Genomic DNA, 24,434 nt, shown 5'->3' on the forward strand with positions numbered 1-24,434 from the left:
CCCCCAATTTCCTCCCATATATCTTGTTATAGTTCATTACTCCACTCTATACTTTCTACTAACTCCATTAAGTAATTCCTCTTCTCTGCCTTTCTCTTCTCTTCCTATATATCTGCTTCACCTTGCATCAACTAACAATCTGATTTCTCATATTTAACTCAATACACTGAAGTCATTACAAACTCACGCAACACATTAATCAAGGATCCATTCACTTCCATTCATCCAAACCCCACTTGTCTTCTCTTAATACTCGAAAGAAACGCTCGAATTCTCTACGATCTCTTTCTACATTGCATTAATGTACCGTAGAAAGATCACGAAGCTTTTCACAGATGGACTAATTTTCAAATGTCTAAACTGTCACTCATTCTTTATTTTGTTTGTTGGTTACGAAAAAACGGATTTATGATAGACTGTTAATTAAATTATTAATTTTACGTTAATTAAATTTCTGTTAGGTACATTATTCCCGAAGATTTACTTCCAGATCGATCCGGAACCGCATTTTTGAAAACAGCGAATTACACAGTGGACGGAACGGCGGGTAATTTTAGAAGCGTTAATTTCGGACGCAGTTTTTTTCGCAGCCGAATGCAGTTTCCACTCGGTGACGATAAAGATTTAAGACGTTCTGAAAATAAGCTCTTCGTTTTAGCGACGTATTTTAATTTCTAGCGTTTAATAACTTCGTGATGACAATTAATTCCCCGATACTGAGACGAGACCGTGATTTCCCAATCAGATGCAATCAGATGCACGCGAACGAGGTTCTCCGTTCGCCGGCGAAGTTACGTCACGATGACGAAGACGGCGAGAGTCAGGGCTCGAAGGACAGGCCCTGTGACCACCTCGTTCCCGACATCACGATCGCCACAGAGTCGCAGGATTCGCGCAGATCCTCGTTCGTTGTGCACTCGAGCAACGGCAGGACCAAGTGCCGATCAGCCGAGAAGACGGACGGCGCACCGGCGATGACGAGCGAGACGTGTATCTGATCCTCGGCTTATCCTGCCGGCGGATGGAAGGATCGTTATGGAATCGCAAGGGTCGCACGCGCTCACAGACTCGACAAGAAGCTGACGTCCCGATTGTGTATGCGCGACGATGCTGACGGGTCCGGATTAGCGTATTCGCACGCGAATGCGAATTGCTCCACACTGAGAAGCCATTACCGGAGAAGAACGTGCCGTAGCTTCTTCCCCAGAGGACACATTTGTCGTCGGGAGAAGAAGCCGAGTCCTCTTTCGGAGAGCCTTGTTTGAGCGACGCCCCCGTCGAGTGAAGCTACGAAATGTGTCAGTGGGGAAACTAAAGAAATGTCGGTGCCATTAAAAAGGGTGCGAAGCGCTTAGCGAGGGATCGAGACGTTTAGCAGCTTTTGTTGCTGCGAGCGTTGTTCACGCAAATCTTGCAAACTCGCGCTCACGACTGGACCCCTAGTCGGCGATTCTTCTCTGAGTGCGAGCTGAAGAGATTCGACGAAGACTGTTATGCACTGTGACGTCATGAGAGCGTGTGATTATATTCGCGTGAGGATTCGCGAAGTTAATTAGTTAATCAGTCACCGTCGGATTGAACGTTGGGCTTCGTTGTCGCGAGCTCGTAACAAGGTAACACGAGCCATTCGGGTCCTTGTCGCCTCTTATCCGAGTACGCGAACGTAGTGTGATCTTGTGCGCTGCCGTTATAAACGGGAGTACACAGTAGATAAATAATCTCGCGGAAATCTCGCGGAAATCTCGACGAGATTAGAGGGATTATGTATCTTTGCGAATTTACGTGACAAACGATTCCTCTCTCGGATTTAACGCGACGACGGTGTCGCGCGGACACCTGCGGGAAAGATAAACGCGACTGTGAGGAGCGAAGAGCGTGGAGGCACGTGAGTTCCTTCGGAAGATCCTCGACGCGTCGTAAAGAGGGACGATACTTAACGGACACCCGTCGGCTCATCTCGCCGACAAAAAGAACGAGATGTGCCCTGGAGATTCTCTCAGGCTCCCAACCGACTGCGTTTATCTCATATAAGCGCTTGCACCTGTGTGTGCTTGCACCGATCAAAGCGGGCTACCTCACCAACGGGTCGAGCGAGGATAAACTCTCGGTAGGATAAACAGACCAAAGTGCTGTTTCTGAAAGAAAACTGCACATCGTGTCTCTCCCGAAGAGAACTCATCGAGCTTGTAACTTTGTGTAAAAAAAGAGAGGAAAGTATTCGCGCGTACGCGCGTGCATGTGTACGTGTGTGTGTGTGTGTGTGTGTTTACGCCGGCGTGTATGCACTACGGCTGCGTAAAATTACAAACAATCGTCACGTTGAAATAAACGACTTAAAAATCAATGCGTGAATCGGCTCAAGTAGCCGTTTGAGTGGCGCGGAATGGTATACTTCGTTCATTTGTTATGTCATATTATGGCTGCGTTCCTTTTGGGCGCTCACGTGCTTTAAGTGCTTATAAGCGTCACTCTATCTTTCTTCCGCATCAAATGAACGATACAGATAGAATGACGCTTACAATGAGCGCCCAAAAGAAACGCAGCCTATATGTACATAATTGTAACACATACACATATAACTATATAAATAAACGGAGTACTATTCCGCGCGATCTGAACGTAATTTGAAGCGATTCGCGCATTAATTTAGGAGTCGACTATTCAATGTAACCATTACTTACACCGAATTCAGAAAATGGGATGCCCATTACGGATGGATTTCGATCGGAATAATTCAGTTATTCCTTAGATGTTGTGTTTTCCAGAGAAAACGAAGTTATTCCGGTCGGGATCCATTCCGAATAAGTTCAGTAATAGCATCTCAGAACCATTTCGCACAGACCTAGTGTGCACACGTCTCCGTGCAAACTATGGAGACGAGCTTCGACGCGTCGAAGAAAAGAGGTCTCATAATATATTCGTATAGAAGATTACTCTCGCTCGCGGGATTCGACGGCGAGGAATATCTTAAGGGAATGCCGGTAAGAGAGAAATTATACTTTTCGGAGGGAGAGCGTCGTGTCGCAGGTATAAAATGAGAGGTGTGTAAAGAATTCAAATGCTGCTAGGCGAACAGAAGGAATAAGTGAGTACGAAAAAAAAAGATTGGACGAGAGAGAGAGAGAGAGAGGAGAGGGGGAGATAAACAGAGAGAGAGAGAGAGAGAGAGAGAGAGAGAGAGAGAGAGAAGAGAAGAGACATAAAAACGCGGAATCGCGACGCTGCGTGATTCGCCTGAGGCTTTATTGTAATCGAGGATTTTCATTTCCAGAGACATTCCGAATGAAATGAACTGTCGCTGAAATGTATCGATTATCGACGCTTATAAGCTCGCTCACTCGCCCGTCAACGAGCTCTTATGAATCCGCGATCCGGCCACGGAGAATGAACTTTCGTGTTTTTTAACTCTCTACTCATCCGCGAGTAGCAAACACAGGGTCGATTGAAATCCTCGCGCAAAAAAGACCGGTCGCGACAGCGCAGATCCACGAGTGTGCATGCAAGTCGGCATCGATTCCACAAAGCGGATACATTCCGATTTAATAACCTGTATATTGTGTGAATGTGTAATAAGATATATATTCTGATAAATTAAATGTCGCTTTGTACAGTAGCCGTTTGTGTCTGTCTGGTTTTGATTTGTAAATAACACCCGCTCTCACAATATCGTCTATTTTATGACGAGATCTCGACGATAACATTACGGCGAATGCGGGACGGTGCAATGTAATGATACAATTGTGACGTGTGAGCTTTTGCATGCAACTCTCATTACTGATATTACGGCTTTCGCTCAAACGCAGAGGAAGTTCTCATCCAATAACGACGGCCGTGAAACTAAAGCTCCAAAGTGAAATATCATTACAGAATTCCTTCAGACATTTAATAATATTACTCTTTGCCAATGGAAGAACAACAGTGTTGCGCGAGCCTCGGTAGACATCTCGTTAAGATACGAATAGAAACTGTGAATTATCTACCTCCAGCTTTCGACTAAAATTAACGTGTCAAACGATCTCACATATCACAAATCTGTATTAGAGGTTCTCCCGAAATACCAGTTTTCCCCAAAACCTCCAAATCTAAACGCAGCTTGAAAATATAAAATTAATCCTTGTGCGCGGAATAATCCTGAACTACGTTTAGGTATAATCCTGAAATACGCGTATTGTGAAAATATGCGCCTGTCGAGTTTGTTGCTCGAGGATATGGTTTGCGTGTGATTTCCATTTCAAATTCGACGATATTTACTGGATTAATGTAGAACCAAAATTTCGACTTGGGTTCTGACAACGACTCCACCGCGAAAAGCCCGTACACGGCCCGACGTCCGTTACGCAAACATCACGACAGCGTCTTTCAGTTTCGCGAAAGCTCTGAACTGCATCGCTGAACTATTGCGTCCATACTTATCCGAGATATTTAATCCGATCGATATGTAATTAAAATAATCGCTTCTCACAAATGACCGTTCAAGCAACGAATCGTGATCAATTAAATTACGCTGGTTTTATGATGAAACAAAAATATATTACACAGACTTGACTGTTTAATGTATCCTTTGTTTTTCAAATGTATTACCTCCACGGATATTACTCCTGACATCGTTGAATTTCGCGATTGTCAGTTCTCCATTATTCAATTTAAATAGGATGGAACAGCGAACGTATACTCGATTTGAATGAAAGTACATTAACATTCGAGTGGACTTGAACGTGCAATCCGGAATAAGAGCCTTAACATTTTGCAAAAACAAATTTCCCGATTACGCGCATTGTGTGCACAATGTTTAATATTTATAAGTATAATCACATTTGGAACCAATTACTAGAAATTACGGCCAAGAAAACTATTTTTTAATTAAATTCTACTATAATGTTACTATAAAATATAATTCTACTAAAATATTATATATAAATTTTGCAAGAAACGTAGCAAGTGTTTTAATAATATATTTCAGTTCTTAAAATATAAGTAACACATATGAAAGAATAAAGTGAATTACTGCAGAATGTCGATTTATTCCTCGGTCACAAAATCCTATAGTAATTTCTGATTACAAAATTCTCTCTGAATAACTATGAAATATGGTTAAAACCAAAAATAACTATAATTTTATTTAGATTAGTCATTGTTTTTTTCTCAGTGTGTACGTATCTTTGCGTAATAACTGTTGATTGCTTTGACGAAATCGCTTCCTCGTAATAATTAATTTTTATCAATTGGAACTATAAAATGTTAAGGCTATTATTGTATACAGCTCGACCTTACGTTATTGCGTGTCAAATAATGCTTATTTCTACATTCGCGCTGTTGTTTCGCAGATTGGGAATAATTGCACTGCGATGAGTACGCCGAGGTGTTACTTTACAGAGGCAGCTTTTATAAAAGAGTCTTCTGGAAGACGCACCAGTAACATTATCTCGGCGAAAGATTAAATTTTACTCCTCCCCGGAGAGAACGTATTTAAACTGTCCGGATTAAAAGTCGCGAAACTTTCCCGAGAATTTCCTGCGCTTGCTATTTCTCGTATTGTTTCCGTTTAAGTTTAATTAAAGCGCGTGTACCTCCCTCTTCGACCATCTTACGGCGAGTGTAAATGCGGAAAAATTAATTCAGTACAATCCCCAGATAAATATTGCTATATAGTGCCCATTACTACCACGATTACACCCACTCAACGAGATTCATGAGATACACAGAGTGAGTCACCTAACGTTTGATTCCAAAACATCTCTGTTGTTTTTTTATATTAAAGGGAAATGTGTGATTGTGCACGAAAAAGACAGTATGGTTGGCCTAGAGTGTATCCATGTCACCCTGATTGATTTCTAGTTGCTAGAACCAGATCGCGCGCAACTATATTGATGTAGTTGAAGTACTAAAGTAATTGAATTATATCAACCGTATAATTAAGTAAAACATAGAATGTTATTCCGAGGATAGATCTTGTGGGAGATCATTTTTCTTTAAAATATCCAAAATCACACTAAAGCACCTCAAAAAAGCAAAAAATCAACTGGCTTAATATTACATCATTACTATCATACAAAGATAATTGGGATGATACAACTGTGCTGCTCACAACTAAATATTTCTGGTTGCGCGCACGATATCTTCTTTTCTTTCTATGTATGTGTGTGTGTGATTAGGAGGGATAAATATTATGGTCAGCCAATTCTCCCAACGCGCAATTTATTTCCTACATATTTTCCTCTGATATAAAAAAGCAACAGAGATTAAAGTTAGATTTTAGAATTTAATTTTACGTGACTCACCCCGCATGTGGTGTGTACACTGCAGCTAAAATATTATTATCGATTGCAAGATAAAAATAGGCGCATTTACTCAAAAACATTTAACCAACTCAAGCTCGCATATAATGCAGCGTCCTTCAACGAGAATGAACGCCATTGTAGATGTTTGAAGGGCGTGACATAAGTTCCCCCGACACGTAGTGAGTTACAACACGAACTTATTTGCTTGCATCGGGCACGGCAGTGTGTTGGGTTTCTAATTCGCGCTGTACTTGCCAGCTCGTGAAGTCCCATAATTCAATCGCGATTTTACAGCAGGAACAAAGCCGCGAGGCGCAAATGTGAGAACCCTCGTAGCTCTACCCTACGCCGTTAATTCGATTAAATCGATCAACGTGTCGCATCTGTTCTAAAAGATGTAATCATGCGCTTATTACTCTTTTCTTACCCCTTTCCCTCTCGCGCGAGGATCGAGATGTCGGCCGTTGAAGTGCCGAGCCGGCTAACTTTGTTGCTCGTTAATCCCGAGATTCTAAGTACCTGTCATGTGCTACTACCGTTCGTCGCATTGCCGAAGATCTCGGTATGCTATCGATCAATCACGTCTTTCATAACTGAGACCTCACCGGCCTACGGAGGCTCAGCAGTTATTACTCTCCCAAGGACGCTCGAGTGATTTAAATGCGAGAAACATGGCAGATTATTTTGCATTATAATGATATATTCGAAAAATGCTTCGAGAGAACGATGTCATTGTCAAATTCAATTATCCAAGCGCAAATTCGTATGTTGGTTGTGTGCAATTGTTGATTTCTATTCGTTCTGAGCGAATCTTCTTAGCGCACCTGACATTGTCTGATTGAGATCCTAGTTTATTGCGTAAGAAGACTTTGCCAGCATCCTTCTCGTTCTGTCCTATAAATCTCTTCAGCTTATTTTTTGTGCGATTTTACGGAAACTTTACATTTGTCGGTCCGCTCGATGTGGATGTAAAACGATGTCCATTATTCAAGACGGATTTCGAGACCCGTGTGAAATTCCGCTTTCATTATTCATTTTGTTTTTCGGATCAACAAGTCATGAGAGATAAGTTCTTGGAAGAAGATCGTCATGCGCGATATTACGAGATAAATGAACCGTTGAAGGATTCAGTAAGTTTGATCCATCCCTCCTCCTCCTCTCCCTCCTGCCTGCATAAATTAAGTCCATTAGAGAGAGTAACAAATCGAGAGCGAAATTTCAAGTTGAATATCAATTGTTCTCGGGGCTTCTAGATAATTGAAGTTAAAAACGAAAATTGAAGTTAAAACGTTTGTGTGAAGAGCAATAGTTGCGCGCGGATATTATAATGAAGCAAGGAATCGTTAAAAGGAGAACCTCTCCTATTTATACAACGTGACGATGACCTACAAAATTATTATATACATCCACGAACAAAATTATGAAAAGTTCTTTGACGCCCTTTTTATCTTGAATGTTATTACTTTCCTTACACACTCTCTTCCGCGAAAATTGATCTTAATTAAAAACTCATAAATTTTCTTGGAGTCGCCGCCGACGACTAGATGATGGCGAATAGTACGGTTAAACAACCACATCGGGCGAAATATCGTCTCGATCGGTGAATAGACGATAAAATTAATCAGCCGAGGAGTTAAGTCAATTTTAAACTACTTTGGTGAATAGCCAAATTGTAAGCCGAGCCGAGTGGAGTCGTTATTATCGTTATTACTCGATCGTCTCTAATCACAGGATATTCATTGACTAAGTATGTTTTAATGTAAGTTGGCGTGTCTTGTGACCGTTAAAGTCTGTTCAGGAAGTTCTAGCGGATTGCTTCGGGTCGATGTTGGGATCGCCGCCAAGCAATTCTTGTCCTGAAGGAGATTTAGTAATTCCTCTGGTTTTAAGCTCCGTTCAACTTCGCTAATTTGTATCTACTCCTCGGTCCTCCGCGAAGTTCCGAGGCAGATATCGATTCAGCATAATTGCTAGATGTTTCACTTTATATTCCTCTCAGCAATAATCCTTTTTCATACACGTATGCGCGTTAGAGTTTTTAATTCTCTTGAGGAGAAAATGAATAATTCGATTCCTCAGGAAAAACTAACATAATTGCTCGAAGTTCTGAGGAAACAATTGGTATATTGATATTCTCTCATTTTTCTTTTGTCTTTCATCGTGTGCATTTTGATTATACTAAGACCATAATTTAATTTTTTAGCGGGAGTCAAAGTGTGTTTTCGATCTATTGACTTCGTAAGGAGCGTATCTCAACTTTATTGTCGCGCACAATATAAATGTTTAGTTTAGTTTCTGACACTGTCACACACACGTCCATTATGGGGAAGTTCGAGAAGTGCATACGTCTACTTCGCGAATGTAAACTTTGTACTTCAGGAGCCCGCTTCTGACATATTTGTGACAGAAAAGATGTCACTCTTTTCTATTGTAAGCTTGTTACAAAAGTTACTGTTGGTAACAGTATTGACGATTTTATTGCAGTATTGATCGATCAAGTTTTAACTACTTTATCGTGTTACTATTGGGAGCACAAATGTACACTCAGCGGAATTCTCACGCTACCTGCGCCAAGTTTCCTATTCTATAGATAACTCGGACCTTTTGATAGGTTTACGTAATTGTAAAAAATGCTTACGTAATCATTAACTTTTCTCTTTTTCTCAGATTGACCTGAGAAAAACAAGTCTCTATTCTTTCTCTCCGCGCTATCTTTCGACTTTTATACTTTCAATTTTTATTCGCTCCACATACCTCACTAATGTAAACTACCACTTTTTATCTTACACGATGAATATTTTCTTTTATACGCGGTGAGAAACATACTTTATAACAAATAGAAAACAATTATTACAAATAATACAAAAATAAACTTTGCATTCATTACATATTCAGTTACAGTCCTATTTCCTCTACTGCTTTTCCACATCAATGCTTCAAACTCTCGATAAGATTTGCAACGACAAATTGAAATAAAAATTTGGACTTGAATATATAATTCCCTAACACTTTTGATATCAAATTGTTTGGTTAAGAAAAAGAAAAAAAAGAATTTAAGATCTAGTAAGGACCCACAAGACACTTTAAAAATTTTATTAAAAATATTAAAGATTATTGTAAAAAATATCGAAGGAGAAATATCATAGAAATACGTTATCGGAAAACGTGTAACGGGATTTCGAGTATTTTTATTCGACGGACACTCTTTAACATTAATTTTATGTTGATCACATTTCATTTTGAAGTGTTCTATATTATACGTTAAAGGCAAAGCAGCTAATTAAGATTTCACAAATGTGTGCGCGCTTTATCACCGTCACACTATATTCCGTTTCATTATGCACGGAATGGGGAATACAACGCACGAAATATATACGTGTATATTTTGATGTGAACATGAAGAAAAATTCTGCTCTGCATAAGCAAAAGGATGAAAAAGAAGACATATTATTATCTCTTCGTATGATACGACAAGCACGTACCAGAGAAGAAACGCACTTAATCTTACGAGAAACTCATTTTGCGCATGTAACCGTTGTCGTTCTTCGCAATTACGCCGCTGCCACTTTTCAGCCACGTGCCGTTACGTTCCCGCGGGCTGTGCCTGTGGACTTTAATTTTGTGAACCTGTTTTCTAATTAAATTATAAGACGATTTTGCCCCGAGCACGGGGCTAATGTTACTTGTGATTTCGAGAGGCAATTTGCTGAGAAAATATTAATTAAAATTAGCAGAATATCCGCGCGAATTTTGGATTACCCTATAGATGTCCAGTAACTCAATACTGCAAGGGTTACCGAACATCAGCACCGCGGATTGCAGCGGCGATCACACGATCACCTCAATGGAACTACACACTCACCCCAATATAGCGGTTTCCGCGGCGATTGTCCTCACATTTCAATCTACGACGGGTGGCCGGCGGTTGCGACCGATCATATCCACACAGTGAATTCAGCCTCGAGATGCACGTTAAATCCTGCAAAAAGTGAATAAATAAAATGATTCGGAAGATAGAGGTTTTCTTTTCTATACACATAGTTAATCTACACTGAGAAAAAAATATCTAAAAAATTATAAATTTTTCTTTAGTAAAGAAAATTTTTCTTCAGTATTAATAACATATTTCTCTTTCTCTCTGTCTCTCTTATTTTGTTATTTATTATTTTTAAGAACATCATGATCTCTCTCTCGTAGTCTCTCTCTCTCTCTCTCTCTCTCACTCTTTCTTTCTTACACTCTTCTGTTGCTCACTGAAATATTGCCGGATTCGACTTTTCGACAAAAATTAATCCTAACCTTCTTCGCTTGGATATTTCATTTTCGATATTTCTCGTGCGCGCTATCTCACGATGCCGAATCTGTTCGAAGTGTAAACCAGATGTATCTCTATTAGCACGACTCTACCGCGAAACAAGCTACGAGCACAATGGACACTGCAAAGTTTATACAGTTGATAATTAGGTGTTTCGAAACTGGTGCGCGTCGCAGACGAGTATTCCCGTGCGATGTAAACTATGTTGCTGGCGAGCGCTATGTATGAATTACAGGCATCGTTATAACTGCGCGAGTTATATGGCTTTATGCATCAATCATTGTTTCAAGATTGGACAGGAGTGTACACATCGGTGAGCATTGCCGACTCAATGCACACGATATTTGATGTGCTCTCTTATATTTCGACTATCTCGTGACCATTTAATCGACGAGTATGACTTAAAAATTCATTTAATGCTAATGTTACTTACGAAATACGTTTCGGAGCTTGCAGAAGTCCGCTGTATGTTACGCACGAACTGCGCCCAGCGGTTACCCACTATGCACTTGGCGCGCCGGTAATGTACATTCAAACAAACTTCAATCTTATCGATACATCCATAGATATATCGAATCGCAGCAGTCGAGACATCGAACTGCAGTAATCAATATATCAACATCAATTATGAATCTTTTTATACATATATCACTGAATAAAAGGATGTATAACTTACGCTAATGTTCATAGCCGGATTTTACATTTAAGACCGTTTTAAGTTTATTTTCAGATGTGCTGTACGGATCATTTTATTGACTATGGAGTATCTGAAGGTGAACTTAAGACGATCTTAAATATAAGACCTAACTATATGAATATCGGTCTAATCCCTTTGACTATATAACTATGGATTGCTAGCCGCTAACTTATGTCTGCTGCAAAACGTCTGTCAACATCTGCAGCGCCGCCAGAACCAAACAACGGTTATTATGTAAACTATTACATACTTGTGATTTCTATTTTACCATGTGAAAGATATTTTATGTGTATGTCCGTCATCATAAATTGCAGTTATCATTGAAATACATGAAAAATATATTTCTTTAATCGTCAATAACAGACTTTTTCATTTTTTCTTCAAATAAATCTTCAACAATTTTTAAAGTAACAAGAAAAAAAAATCTGATTTGCAAGGAAAATATAAAAACACAAAATAAGATATTTATATAATTTGAGACCAAATTTGTATTTATTATATTACGTAAGAATATATAATATTTATGTAATATTTATATAATGTATTTATATAATAAGAGATATATAATATATGAATAAAAAATATATATATATATTAAAAATGTTTATATAATATATATGTAATATTATAAAAAAAACGTTCAACATTTTTTAAAACATTATTTAAAATTATTTTTTTAAAACATTATTTAAAATACCGTCATTTGAGGTAACTTGGAACACTGTGGTGTTCCCCCGGAACTTTGAACAATTTGCAACGGCTTACAAAAAAAATTACGGTATATTATTGTCTTTGAAATAAAATAATTTTCAATTTATGTCTGATATTTTGACATTTTTGGCTCATTAATTTTCCCTCCTAATTCATAATAATTTTAACATAATTTTCTATAATTAATTTTGTTATAAAGTATTTGTGGTTTTCAAGAAAGTCTAAGGGCTATCGCACACAAATTGACATAACTGCATATGCATAGCATAAGACCGTATGTACCAATGAGCATCGAGTATTAAGTCGCCATATTGGTGTTCGATGCTTAATATTTCAATTTGCGTGCGATAGCCCTAAGGCTGGGAGCACAGACTTTTGCATAACGCATAACGCATAACGCATAAGGGAATTAACCAATCAGAGAAATTTATTTTCCTCTCCAGGATAGAAATGAATGACTCTGATTGATTGATTTCTTTATGTGTTATGCATTATGCGTTATGCAAAAGTCTGTGCTCAGGCCCTTATTCTTTTTATTAAGGCCTTTGCAGAATGCCAGGCAACAGGCAATAGGAACAGGCAATAGCCAATAGGAACAAGGAATAGAAATAATTGACCAATCAGAATTTCTATTCTCTGTTCCTTACCTTCTACTATACTGTTACGTCTTTCCAATACATATCACCATGTGATATGCGGATATTAGAAGCGTTTACGTTGCTAATAGCGTGTTCGACTGGCCCTAGGTTAATCGCTCCGAGAGCGACTAATGACGTCATAAGTGCTATTAGCCAATCATAAAGTTTATAAGTACTTGTTCGACCAATAAACGTAGGTTGAATAACCCAGAGTGGGTTAACCCAGAGCCAGTCGAACATGCTACAAAGGTACCTTTTACATGGGAGTATCGAGCGTCAAGCGTTAAAGCGGTAACCAATCAACGTACCACTTTCCGCAAGAACTACAAGTATACTTCTGGGACCTGATACATTGATTGGCTAATGCTTTAACGCTCGACGCTGGAACGCTCCCATATATTGGCACCTTTACTCTGTTTTACTCTTCTGAGTTCCTTCTTTTGCCGTTGTTTGGTCCTGGCGGTGCTACAGATATTGACAGACTAGAGATGCCCGATTCTGAATCGTTCGATTCTTTCCCCAAAAATAAGTTTATTCGTGTTGTTTGCACTCTTCGCACTTTTCGTATTTAAAACTAGACAGAAGTATATTGGAATGTTTCGAAGAAGCAAAAACGAGACAACCAACTCGACTGTTTCTTCCAAGCATCTAATTAGGCGTCCATCTCTTTTTAAAAGCGAAAAGTATGAAACATACAAGCAGCACGAACAACCCTTTTTCCCTAAATTTGTTAGGGAAAGAATCGAATCGATTATAGGGCATCTCTATTACAGACGCTTATGGCTTCTGCACACAGGACGCGATAATGCTTGCCGCGCGGCGGAAGTCCACGCGACACCTAATCAACATGTTATTTGTCCGTAAGAACTAGAAGGTCATTACGGAAAGCAGCATATTAATTGGCTCTCGCGCGAACTTCCACCGCGCGGCAAGCATTACCGCGTCCTGTGTGCAGGAGCCATAACCCTTTGTCCACAACCTTGCTTTAATTCTTAAGCCGTGAGAAATTGACCAACCACAGTTAATTATTTTTAAAATAATCGACTGTTGTTGGTCAATTTATTACGGCTTAAAGATTAAAACAAGGTTGTGGACAAGGGATCAGTCCCGATGTACAGTAGGTGTAATAAGCTTTAAGCTTTAAAAAATTGACCAATCATAGTCGAATTATAGAAGAATAATCAATCGTGATTGGTTAATTTCTTACGACTTAAAGCTTACTACACCTATTGTAGATAGGGACTTATAATAGGTGTCACGTGCAAAAATATAAAATTTGAGAGCTAAACTTACTGTGAACGTTATTGTTATATTCCAAAAAGGTTAGCTAGAAAGAGAGAGAGAGAAAAAAAGAGTGTACTAATAGAGGAAAAAAAAAAGAAAAATGTGAAATATAAACGTGATAGAATTTACATAATGCTTTATCTATTCTCAAATATGAATATTTCAGATATTTCAAGTCAACGTTTATTAGGATACAAATATGAGCTTTGTCAATGAGAATACACAAGGTGTTGCACAAGATCTAAAGAATGAAAAGAAGATAGAAAAGAATAATTACCTGGCTGTGTATCATACACTGAAATTTTCCAAGCAGGATAAAGACTGTTTTGAAGTTGCAGACATTGAACGCAGATCTTTAGCTATGAAGTATATGACAGCGAAATTATAGTAAGTAAAACGTAATTTTATATAATATCAAGAGCTTACACGTAATGTGTTTTCTTACTCATAAAATATTTTACAGTGATTCAGATGATACTGCAGCAATATTACTTCGAGAGGGTCTTGAAGACTATGATACCCTAATGAAAGACAAAGATGGAGTGAACAATTATTGGAAACAGATTAAATCTCAACTACCAAATTTAAAAAATGATCCATTAAAGTGGAAATCTGGATTGAACGATGTGGATTATGCACTGAATATTATAAAACCTCTAACTTGCCAAGAAAGCAATACTTTACCTTGCAAAGGGAAATCTTACAATGATAGGGACATAGAGAAATTGATAAATAAATCCAAAAAGGATACATTATCAGAGAGAAATAGAAAGATTCCCTTGCAAATGCAAGCAAGTACAAGCAAATTACAAGCAACTCCCTCAACAAGCCAAAGAAAAAATGTAAGTAAGGTCTTAGTGGAGCCTAATGATGAACCGAACACATCTGCATACTTCACAAATATCTCCAGAAGCAATAGTTCCAATATGCGTGTAAGTTGCACTGAACAGAATGTACCCAAACTTCAGTCAAACACGTATAGTCGGTCTTACCAGAATTTGAACAACTTTGTACAAAAACGCCCTTCTAAACCAATTAACAATGACATCAGTGATAGAACTAAGAGCCTGCACAAAGTACCAAATCCTCGTGCGCCGAAGTTAAAACCAGCCGCTACTATCCCGCAGTTTGACGACGAAAAAGCGGAAGCACAAGAGAACGCGTTTGGTGGAGCCTTTAGAAGCGCCAGAGACGAATTGTACATTCAAGAAATGAAGAACGGCCGAGGGCCACCAAAGAAGAGCTTGGGCGGTCGAGCGGCGGTTAATTCTCAATTTGTCTGTCCTTTCAAACGCGACAAAGAAAAGTCAATGGAGAGCTACAACAGTCGGGCGCAGAACAGGGTTAACACAGAGGAGGTGGAGGATGAGAGGCTGAGGAACATCGATCCGACCATGATCGAGCTGATCAGGAACGAAATCATGGACTCGGACAAGTCGGTAACGTGGGATGACATCGCGGGGCTGGAGTATACCAAGAAGATCATCAAGGAAGTAGTGGTGTTCCCGATGCTGCGACCGGACATCTTCACCGGCCTACGCCGTCCACCCAAAGGTATTTTGCTCTTTGGCCCGCCTGGAACTGGCAAGACCCTAATCGGCAAGTGCATCGCCTCGCAGAGCAAATCCACATTCTTCTCGATCTCCGCCAGCTCTCTCACCTCTAAATGGATCGGTGAAGGTGAGAAGATGGTACGCGCATTATTCGCGGTAGCGAGAGTTCACCAGCCGTCGGTCGTCTTCATCGACGAGATAGACTCGCTGCTGACGCAGAGGTCCGAGACGGAGCACGAGAGTTCTCGCAGATTGAAAACGGAATTTCTCGTGCAGCTGGACGGCGCGGCGACATCGGACGACGATCGCATTTTGATCGTTGGCGCAACTAATCGGCCGCAGGAGTTAGACGAGGCGGCGAGAAGACGTCTCGTCAAGCGGCTGTACGTTCCTCTGCCGGAATTGAAAGCACGCGAGCAGATCATAAACAATTTGTTGGCCTCGGTGCGACACAATCTCAGCTCGGACGACGTCGCGATAATCGCGGAGTGTTCCGCAGGATATTCCGGTGCTGATATGACGAATCTATGCAAGGAAGCCAGCATGGAGCCAATCAGAAGCATTCCGTTCAGTCAATTAGAGGATATCAGGATGGAAGAGGTGAGACATATCACAAAACGTGACTTCGAGGAGGCTCTAAACAACGTGCGACCCAGCGTGTCGCAGTCAGACTTGAACATCTACATTGAGTGGGATCGCACTTACGGATCTGGTACCGCACAGAATTACAAAGTATAAATTAAAACAAAAGCAATTGCAGAGCTGTGAGCTACGTGTACAAATTAATGTGAGATATTACCTAATTTATGTACTTTATTTTCATAACACCGAATTTTGTTATAAATATAACTTCGTATAAAATGAGAAATATATTTGTAAAGAGAAAATCAATTATACATCAATTATACAGGGGGTCATTTTTTAATTACATTTTAAATGATATTAAACATTAGGCCTGTTCTTTATAGCTGCACTGCTGAACCAGTGCAAAAAGTTAGAGTAAGAAAACGTATATTTGTCTCACTTCAATGGATTGTAGTTCAGTAGTGCAGTTACAAAGAACAGGTCTATTATATATTCACAAAAGTATCAAACGTTACGTTTGAGTGCTGCGGAATTTTAATCAAGGCAATACTGCGTTTCGGTGTATTCTATAAACAAAAATAATATGAGATAGAGGTCTCCATTTTCTTTTACAATATACCTGATTACATGAAAGGCTGCAAAAGTAGAAAAACCACATATAAATAATATATATAATTAAGACATATATATAATAATATATATAATATATATAATTAAAACAGTTAATAATATATATAATTTTAATAATAATATATATAATTAAAACAGTTTTAATAACATATATAATTAAAACAGATGATCCCATATTGTCGCAATCTTGGTTGACTATACGATTTTTTTACTTGCGTTTAAATTTTGCGCCAGATACGCCATAACAATAGTGGTCTGTTCTTTTCAGCTGCACTGCTGAACTCGACTCTCTAATGGCTCCTGCACACAGGAGCACGCGATAATTAGATATCAGTTTCGTTCAAAAAGTACTGACTTTTCCAGTTTATTCTACTGTAATTAAATGTTTATAATAGTACAATTAGTACTGGAGTAGTAAAGCGTGCAAGCGCGATATGAGCAAAAAATTCTGGCGGCAAAGAAGCACTTGACCGCCACGTCGAGCTAAATGTGGAACGCAGTCTTTATTGTTTCATGTTCTGTGGCAAAACTTGCCGCGTTCTGAGCGCGTATAAGTAAACGAGGTAGGGTAAACTATTTTGCGTTGTAAACATCTTTTAATTAACACGACATTGAATTTGCTAGAAACGTGAGGTCTATGGGTCATTTTTGCAAGTATCTCAGGAAATAATCAAGGACTAACAATGTTTAATCAAGGCAGCACATTAAGGACGGGAACATCATCCACGTCGAATCCTATGCAAGATTTTGAAGTCGTTTCGCCTCCAGACGATTCCATTTCCAGTTTAGCATTCAGTCCACCATCAATTCAACAGAATTTTCTTGTTGCTGGTTCTTGGGATAGCAATGTCCGCTGTTGGGAAGTGGAACAGTCTGGTAAAACTGTACCAAAATCAATGCAAAGTATGGCAGCCCCAGTTTTGGATGTATGCTGGAGTGATGTGAGCATTTATTTATTTACTTTATTTTAGTCATTAATAATTACATATAAATATGCAATAAAATATGTACTTGTTATATTAATTCTAATATGATACTAAATTGCAATGAATTATCAGGACGGCACTAAGGTATTCATGGTATCATGCGACAAGACTGCAAAATGTTGGGATCTGGCCACAAATCAAAGTGTACAAGTAGCAGCACATGATGCACCAATTAAAACATGTCATTGGATAAAAGCCAGTAATTATTCTTGTTTGATGACTGGTTCCTGGGATAAAACATTAAAGGTTGGTATTTATGAGTATACACAAGAGATATTTATCAAATACTTTTAATTAATTCAGTGATCTTAATTTATTTTTGCAATTATTTTGTCAATCTAAAATATAAAATAATATAAACTATATGAGGTAAGAAGCAAGCAAATATACACCTTGTGAAAAAATATTTAAGGTCTCTAATAGTAATATAAATTTTTCAGTTTTGGGATTTGCGTAGTGCTAAACCAGCAATGGTCATTAATTTATCTGAAAGGTGTTACTGTGCAGATGTTGTATGTATATGTGTATTCTCATGCACTAAAATATTTTTTCTGAAACCAGAATAATTTACACAAACTTTTATTGTAGGATTATCCCATGGCTGTTGTGGGAACAGCTGCACGTGGATTAATAGTCTACCAATTGGAAGGTAGTCCACGTGAATACAAAACTGTTGAACTAAGTTTGAAATATCAGTATCGTTGTGTAGCAATTTTCAAGGATAAGAAGAAAGCTCCAACTGGTTTTGCAATAGGTAGTACAGAAGGACGTGTTGCAATTCATCACTTAAATCTTAGCTCTAAGGAAAATTTCACTTTCAAATGTCATCGAACAAATGGAACACCTAATGGATATCAAGACATCTATGCAGTGAGTAGACAAAGTTACTGCAGCTTTATTTTAAATGTAATGATTTTTTTCATAATATATCAATGTCATTAACAGGTCAATGATATAGCATTTCACCCAGTACATGGAACTGTGGCTACTGTAGGAAGCGATGGCACTTTTGGTTTTTGGGATAAAGACGCACGTACTAAACTGAAATCATCAGAAACCATGGAACAACCCATCACACGTTGCTGTTTTAATCATAATGGACAGATATTCGCATACGCTGTCTCCTATGACTGGTCTAAGGTATTTGTGTGGTATATAAAATAAAAACATAGTGTAAATTATATATATATATATATTTTTTTTTTTATTTATTTATTTATTTATATGTGAACAATTATTGATGAGAGTTATATATAAATGTTTTAGGGTCATGAATATTATAATCCAGCAAAAAAGAACTCAATCTTCCTGAGACCATGTTATGACGAATTAAAACCAAAAGCTTCACCTTAAAGTTAGTAGAAGTATAAGGTAAAGTTTATCAATCCGCGCCCGTTTTGTGTCTTTTGAGTCGCGACGATCTTCATTGGACTTTCCATTCAAGCTACATTTTGACCATAAATTTGACTATAATTTTTGACTGTAAAAAAGACATGAAAAATATTCCATTATACAAATTGATACATTGTTATGTATAATGTTCAATTAAAACTCTAAAAACTTGCATGTATAATTTTAAGTAGTATAAAAAGCAAAGTATAAAAATCGTATTGCATATTTTATATATTCTTTAAAATGTTATTTTCAAATTTTCTCTGTAATGATTAAGTACATAAATAAATATATTTAAATATAAATAATATATATATTTGTCATGTCCTATAATATTATGTATAAATAATACATCACAGTGTGCGCAATAATTACTGGCTTGAATGTAAAGTTATGTGACATTGGTATGACATGGAACATATTACATGGATGCTCTGAATAATATAATATAAACTCCTTTGATGTGAAGATTTGTAGAATTTTAAGTGATAACACTTGATATTCTTATTTAAGATTGTTGAGATATATAATATAAAATATGTGATCGACGTAATACGTAAAAGGTTATCGCAACTTTTTGTACTCAAGTTATGACAAATTGCCATAATTTATAGTGTAAGAATATGTTTCAGTAATGTTATAATATTTATTTTTGTATATGTGATTGGTTTTTTATAACACTGATTAATATAACCAAATGCCAATGGTAGGATATCTAGCTAGCAAAGTAAACTGGTATTTTAATCAAAATCTTTCTCTCTTATGTTTATGTATATTTTTGAATATTAAATGAGATTTTGCGTATAATTATTTTATGTTCAATACTTCAATATTATTCCGTATTCTTTCATTATATAAAAGCGTTTATAATTCATATATGCTGTAAATATAGAACAGCTCGCGCGAGCATAGATTTAAATATAGCGCGTATATCTATTTGTATCCCAGGATATAGGTATGGAAGTTCACACTTCGATAAGGGTGATAAACTCGCTGAAGGAATACGACCTTAAGCCCGTATCACACTAGTGATTGGCGATTGATGATTGACGATTGAAGATTAGGTTTTGACGAATCAACGAGCTTCACCTTGGGTTGCTTTGTTCCAATTGGTCAGTTCCAATCTTCAATCGTCAATCATCAATCGCTAGTATGATACGGGCTTTACGATTTGTATCCGATAGAGTTTCCGGTGCATGCGAGAAGATGGCCGCTACCGCCACATATTTTCACTACGTTTAGTCATAAAATTCTTTTGTTGGAAATGAGCAGAGCAAATAACGCCCAATACTATCTGTTTTTTGTTACGACATTTTTTGATGCAATAAGATGCTGACATTTTTGGTTTTACGACAGTAATTTAATGGCCAAGTTGACTCACATTGTACGTTATAAGTACTCACACAAGTAACATGTCACACACAAACGTCCACACACAGGATCGCCGCCATTTTCTCGCATGAATAGAAACCTTACGCGACACACGTTCGAAACCGTTGTTAGCAATCTAGTTTAGTATAGATATCTATGGCTGCGTTCCGAAATTCACTGCCAGTGCTGAAATTCTATAATATACGTGACATGAACTATAGATTTCAGTTACTGGCAGTGAATTTCGGAACGCAGCCTGTGTATCTGATGTACATACGACGATACATATTCAGGTTGCATTCCAAAACGTTCTTTTTGTACGTTCGTGCATTCGGAGCACGTGTTCTTAAGTTCGTATTCTCAAAGTGGTTTGGAATAATTTAGTTTATATGTGAATATACATTTAATTATGTTTATTTTATTGTAGTTTCATATTTACAAGAAAAGTAGAAAAAAACTGAACTATTTACAATGGCTCTATATAATTTCAAGAAAATTACCGTTGTCCCTACTGCTAAGGTTAGTTACCTTAATCTTATAATTTATTAAGAAAAAATAATAAAAGTTAAAGGAGGATAATAAGAGTTAGTAGGCCGATGTTTGCGCGTAAACTAGAAATAATTTAATTACCCAATTAATACAAAAATTGAATGATATTTGGTCTTAGAAGACTGCCATACGATTACAGACCCTCTTTTGAAATTTGTCCGAGATCGCTGGCATGTAATTGTATTAATATTCTGGATTCATTACTAAATTATTTCTGGTTTACGCACTAACTTTGATATATTGACACACATTGGTTCTCTACCTATAAGTTTTATCCGACTTTTTTTTATCAAAGACATCTATTTTTTTATAATCTGTTTCACACAAAATTGGGAGAAGTAATCCAATCTCCTTGTTTTATAAGATTATACTGTAATTGCATATTTTACTTCTTATAGGAATTTATCGATATAATCTTATCGAAGACACAACGTAAAACACCAACAGTTATTCATAGGCAGTATAAGATCACAAGAATACGTACGTTTTATACACGGAAAGTTAAGTTTACTCAGCAAAACTTCCACGACAGATTGTCCCACATAATACAAGAATTTCCCAAGTTAGATGATGTTCATCCATTTTATGCTGATTTGATGAATGTTTTATATGATAAGGATCATTATAAGCTGGCTCTTGGGCAAATAAATACTGCTAGACATTTAATTGATAAGTAAGAGTATATTGATTTATAATTAACACACACACACACACACACATATATATATATATATATATATATATATATATATATATATATATATATGTATAAAACTTTTAAGGTTGCATTCTAAAACATTCTTTTTGAGGAAAATTTTACTCAATAACTATAGTTCATGTTACATATACTATAGAGTATCGAGTAAAATTTCCTCAGAAAGGACGTTTTGGAACAGAACCTAAAATGTTTATTTTCTGATTATAGTGTAGCAAAAGATTATGTCCGACTATTGAAGTATGGAGATTCTCTGTACCGATGCAAACAATTAAAAAAAGCTGCATTAGGTCGAATGGCTACAATTATGAAAAGGCAAGCAGCTAATTTAACATATTTGGAACAAGTCCGTCAGCACTTATCTCGATTGCCAAGTATAGATCCTTATACACGTACAATAATTATATGTGGATTCCCAAATGTCGGCAAAAGCAGTTTCATCAATAAAGTAAATATTATATGTATATATAACAGCTATAATCATATATATATAGTATTTTGCATTATTTCACTTGACTTAATTCATATAGATTACTCGAGCTGATGTGGAAGTTCAACCATATGCCTTTACAACAAAATCTTTGTATGTAGGACATACTGACTATAAATATTTGAGATGGCAAGTGATAGATACACCTGGAATATTAGATCATCCCCTAGAAGAAAGGAATGTCATAGAAATGCAAGCAGTGACAGCTCTTGCTCACTTAAGAGCTGCTGTGCTTTATTTCTATGATTTGTCAGAACAGTGTGGTCATTCTTTGGAGGAACAGGTAAACTATGATACAATATGATACATGCAAACAGTATATACACAGCATTATAATAACTGTTTTGATTATATAGGTGAAGTTATTTGAGTCCATAAAACCTTTGTTCACGAATAAACCACTGATAATAGTAATGAATAAAATGGATATTATACGTCTGGAAGAATTATCTCCAGAAAAAAGAAATGTTCTGAAACCACTAGAAAATGACAAGAATGTTCCGGTGTTGGAAATGAGTACTATCACAGATTTCGGTGTGATGGAAGTAAAAACGGAAGCCTGCGAACGGCTTTTAGCTTACAGAGTCGATCAAAAGATCAAAACTAAGAAGGTAATTAATCTGAAGATTTTATTTTGATTAAAACAAAGTATCAGCATGTAATTGTTATGTACAATGGTTAAAGTTACAATGATTACAGGTAGAGGGACTGTTGAACAGATTACATGTTGCTCAACCAACAAAAAGAGATAATAAAGTTCGCGCTCCATGTATACCAGAGAGCGTATTAAAGAAGAAACAAGCTACTGCTGAGAAAGCCGAGAGAAAACGGAAACTTGAAAGAGAAATCGAGGAAGAAATGGGAGACGATTATGTCCTCGATCTGAAAAAGAATTACGATATCGACGGTGATCAGAAATATGACATAATTCCAGAAATATGGGAGGGTCATAATATAGCGGATTATATAGACCCAGAGATATTCGAAGTCGGTTCCCATTTTGTATTATCGAATTTTATAAGATTACCGTGCGGCAATATATCTTTATACTGCACGATTCTATTTTTTCCAGAAATTAAATCAATTGGAACGAGAAGAGCAATTGAGAGAAGAGGCCGGCATGTATGATTATAAGGTACCGGAATTATCTGAAACTATGCGTGAGATCAAACAACTAGCGAAACAGATTCGTGAGAAAAAGGCCATTATGAAGGATGAGGCACGCATATTGAAGGCCTCTACGAAACCTGTTATGCCACGTACGTCTACATCGAAAGTTCGTGATCGATCGGTTTCCAAGCTCAAAGAGCAGATGGAGGAGCTGGGTGTAGATATGGAAAACACTGAAAACGTAAGCGAAAAATATCAAGTACGATTAAGAAAATTTTAATGATGTTGGCTCTAATTATTCCTCAATTATTACACAATAGTCGGCACTGTTATTGTATCGTAATATTATATTAATTTTTACTAGGCGCACTTCAAGCGAACGAGAGGACGATCCAGGTCGCTTTCGCAACCTGCTAAAAAACGTATACGTTTGGAGTCTGTGTCCCAATCGCGTGCTCGTAGCAGTTCGAAACCAGCGCGAGATGAGATGGGTATTAAAGATCAAATGGTGAGTTAGAGAATATACATTTCAAAGACCTGAGAAATCCTAAGGAAACTAATCTTAAAATTAAGAAAATGAAAGTTTACTCTCTTGTTCTTAAAAAAAAATGAATCAGGCTAAATAGAAATATTGCCGTACTGAATCTCTTATTTGGGACAGCTCTATATTTTTATCTAAAAATATAATGTTATTTTTATTAAATTTTTTTCATGCAGATGAAATCGAAATTAAGGAAGATCAATCAAAAGGCACAAAAGAAGAAAATCGCGAAGAAGGGCCTTAAAGGCGAGGCTGATCGATTTATTGGCACAAAGATGCCTAAACATCTTTTCTCAGGCAAAAGAAAACTTGGGAAAACGGACAGAAGATAAATATTATTTTTCTTGTAACAAAATATATAAATTTATATTGTATAAAGTTATGATTCATAACTTTTAATTATACTTCATCATGTGCATCTTATTTGTTTGATGCTTTTCTGTGTTTTGCATTATTTTTTCAATTTACAAGCAAAAATCGAAGTAAATACACAACTGTAAGAAAATTACTAATGGCCAAATATATGAACGTTAAACAATTTTTATCTGATATACTTATTATGGAAAAAAAAGGTTTTTGTTAATGTGAC

General features: G+C 37.2%; 4 protein-coding genes across 9 annotated transcripts in view; all 4 read left to right on the forward strand.

The window, feature by feature from the left end:
- LOC116840665 (neuropeptides capa receptor-like) overlaps nucleotides 1-3,589 on the forward strand; it is a 28,495-nt gene extending 24,906 nt beyond the window's left edge. The window contains exons 6-7 of one of the 2 annotated variants that reach the window (XM_032807661.1): nucleotides 491-547; nucleotides 746-3,589. In XM_032807661.1, the coding sequence (XP_032663552.1) occupies nucleotides 491-547; nucleotides 746-998 (310 nt within the window). In that variant the 3' untranslated portion in view covers nucleotides 999-3,589. The remainder of the gene's footprint in view (nucleotides 1-490; nucleotides 548-745) is intronic. The other variant, XM_032807662.1, reaches the window with a different exon arrangement.
- Nucleotides 3,590-13,676: 10,087 nt separating this feature from the next.
- Nucleotides 13,677-16,378, forward strand: LOC116840712 (fidgetin-like protein 1). 3 transcript variants are annotated; one of them, XM_032807791.1, is made up of 4 exons: nucleotides 13,729-13,756; nucleotides 13,875-13,961; nucleotides 14,090-14,310; nucleotides 14,387-16,378. In XM_032807791.1, the coding sequence occupies exons 3-4, from the start codon at nucleotides 14,123-14,125 to the stop codon at nucleotides 16,212-16,214; spliced, it is 2,016 nt and encodes a 671-aa protein (XP_032663682.1). In that variant the 5' UTR covers nucleotides 13,729-13,756; nucleotides 13,875-13,961; nucleotides 14,090-14,122; the 3' UTR covers nucleotides 16,215-16,378. The 3 variants fall into 3 exon arrangements, with proteins under 3 accessions (XP_032663681.1, XP_032663679.1, XP_032663682.1); XM_032807790.1 differs by having other exon boundaries at nucleotides 13,677-13,961; XM_032807788.1 differs by having other exon boundaries at nucleotides 13,677-14,310.
- A 589-nt stretch (nucleotides 16,379-16,967) lies between these two features.
- Nucleotides 16,968-19,876, forward strand: LOC116840716 (mRNA export factor). Of its 2 annotated transcripts, XM_032807801.1 has the most exons (7): nucleotides 16,968-17,254; nucleotides 17,316-17,632; nucleotides 17,750-17,923; nucleotides 18,118-18,189; nucleotides 18,266-18,547; nucleotides 18,623-18,817; nucleotides 18,944-19,876. In XM_032807801.1, the coding sequence occupies exons 2-7, from the start codon at nucleotides 17,375-17,377 to the stop codon at nucleotides 19,028-19,030; spliced, it is 1,068 nt and encodes a 355-aa protein (XP_032663692.1). In that variant the 5' UTR covers nucleotides 16,968-17,254; nucleotides 17,316-17,374; the 3' UTR covers nucleotides 19,031-19,876. The 2 variants fall into 2 exon arrangements, with proteins under 2 accessions (XP_032663692.1, XP_032663693.1); XM_032807802.1 differs by lacking the exon at nucleotides 16,968-17,254 and having other exon boundaries at nucleotides 17,261-17,632.
- Nucleotides 19,877-20,647: 771 nt separating this feature from the next.
- On the forward strand, nucleotides 20,648-24,384 carry LOC116840710 (nucleolar GTP-binding protein 1). 2 transcript variants are annotated; one of them, XM_032807786.1, is made up of 10 exons: nucleotides 20,648-20,790; nucleotides 20,868-20,959; nucleotides 21,388-21,662; nucleotides 21,915-22,152; nucleotides 22,235-22,477; nucleotides 22,551-22,805; nucleotides 22,894-23,181; nucleotides 23,267-23,545; nucleotides 23,669-23,812; nucleotides 24,022-24,384. In XM_032807786.1, the coding sequence occupies exons 2-10, from the start codon at nucleotides 20,912-20,914 to the stop codon at nucleotides 24,175-24,177; spliced, it is 1,926 nt and encodes a 641-aa protein (XP_032663677.1). In that variant the 5' UTR covers nucleotides 20,648-20,790; nucleotides 20,868-20,911; the 3' UTR covers nucleotides 24,178-24,384. The 2 variants fall into 2 exon arrangements, with proteins under 2 accessions (XP_032663677.1, XP_032663676.1); XM_032807785.1 differs by having other exon boundaries at nucleotides 20,726-20,959.
- The last annotated feature ends 50 nt before the right edge of the window (nucleotides 24,385-24,434 follow it).

Source organism: Odontomachus brunneus, unplaced genomic scaffold (assembly GCF_010583005.1).
Source record: "Odontomachus brunneus isolate Ranch 3 - 2012 unplaced genomic scaffold, Obru_v1 Obru_scaffold_011, whole genome shotgun sequence".
NCBI lineage: Eukaryota > Metazoa > Arthropoda > Insecta > Hymenoptera > Formicidae > Odontomachus > Odontomachus brunneus.

Coding starts and splice junctions, on each gene's coding strand:
- LOC116840712 (XM_032807788.1), top strand. CDS start 14,123: ATGAGCTTTGTCAATGAGAATACACAAGGTGTTGCACAAGATCTAAAG. Junction 14,311..14,386: donor TATATGACAGCGAAATTATA/GTAAGTAAAACG, acceptor AATATTTTACAG/TGATTCAGATGATACTGCAG.
- LOC116840716 (XM_032807801.1), top strand. CDS start 17,375: ATGTTTAATCAAGGCAGCACATTAAGGACGGGAACATCATCCACGTCG. Junction 17,924..18,117: donor CCTGGGATAAAACATTAAAG/GTTGGTATTTAT, acceptor TAAATTTTTCAG/TTTTGGGATTTGCGTAGTGC. Junction 18,190..18,265: donor GGTGTTACTGTGCAGATGTT/GTATGTATATGT, acceptor CTTTTATTGTAG/GATTATCCCATGGCTGTTGT.
- LOC116840710 (XM_032807786.1), top strand. CDS start 20,912: ATGGCTCTATATAATTTCAAGAAAATTACCGTTGTCCCTACTGCTAAG. Junction 22,153..22,234: donor AAAGCAGTTTCATCAATAAA/GTAAATATTATA, acceptor TAATTCATATAG/ATTACTCGAGCTGATGTGGA. Junction 22,478..22,550: donor GTCATTCTTTGGAGGAACAG/GTAAACTATGAT, acceptor TTGATTATATAG/GTGAAGTTATTTGAGTCCAT.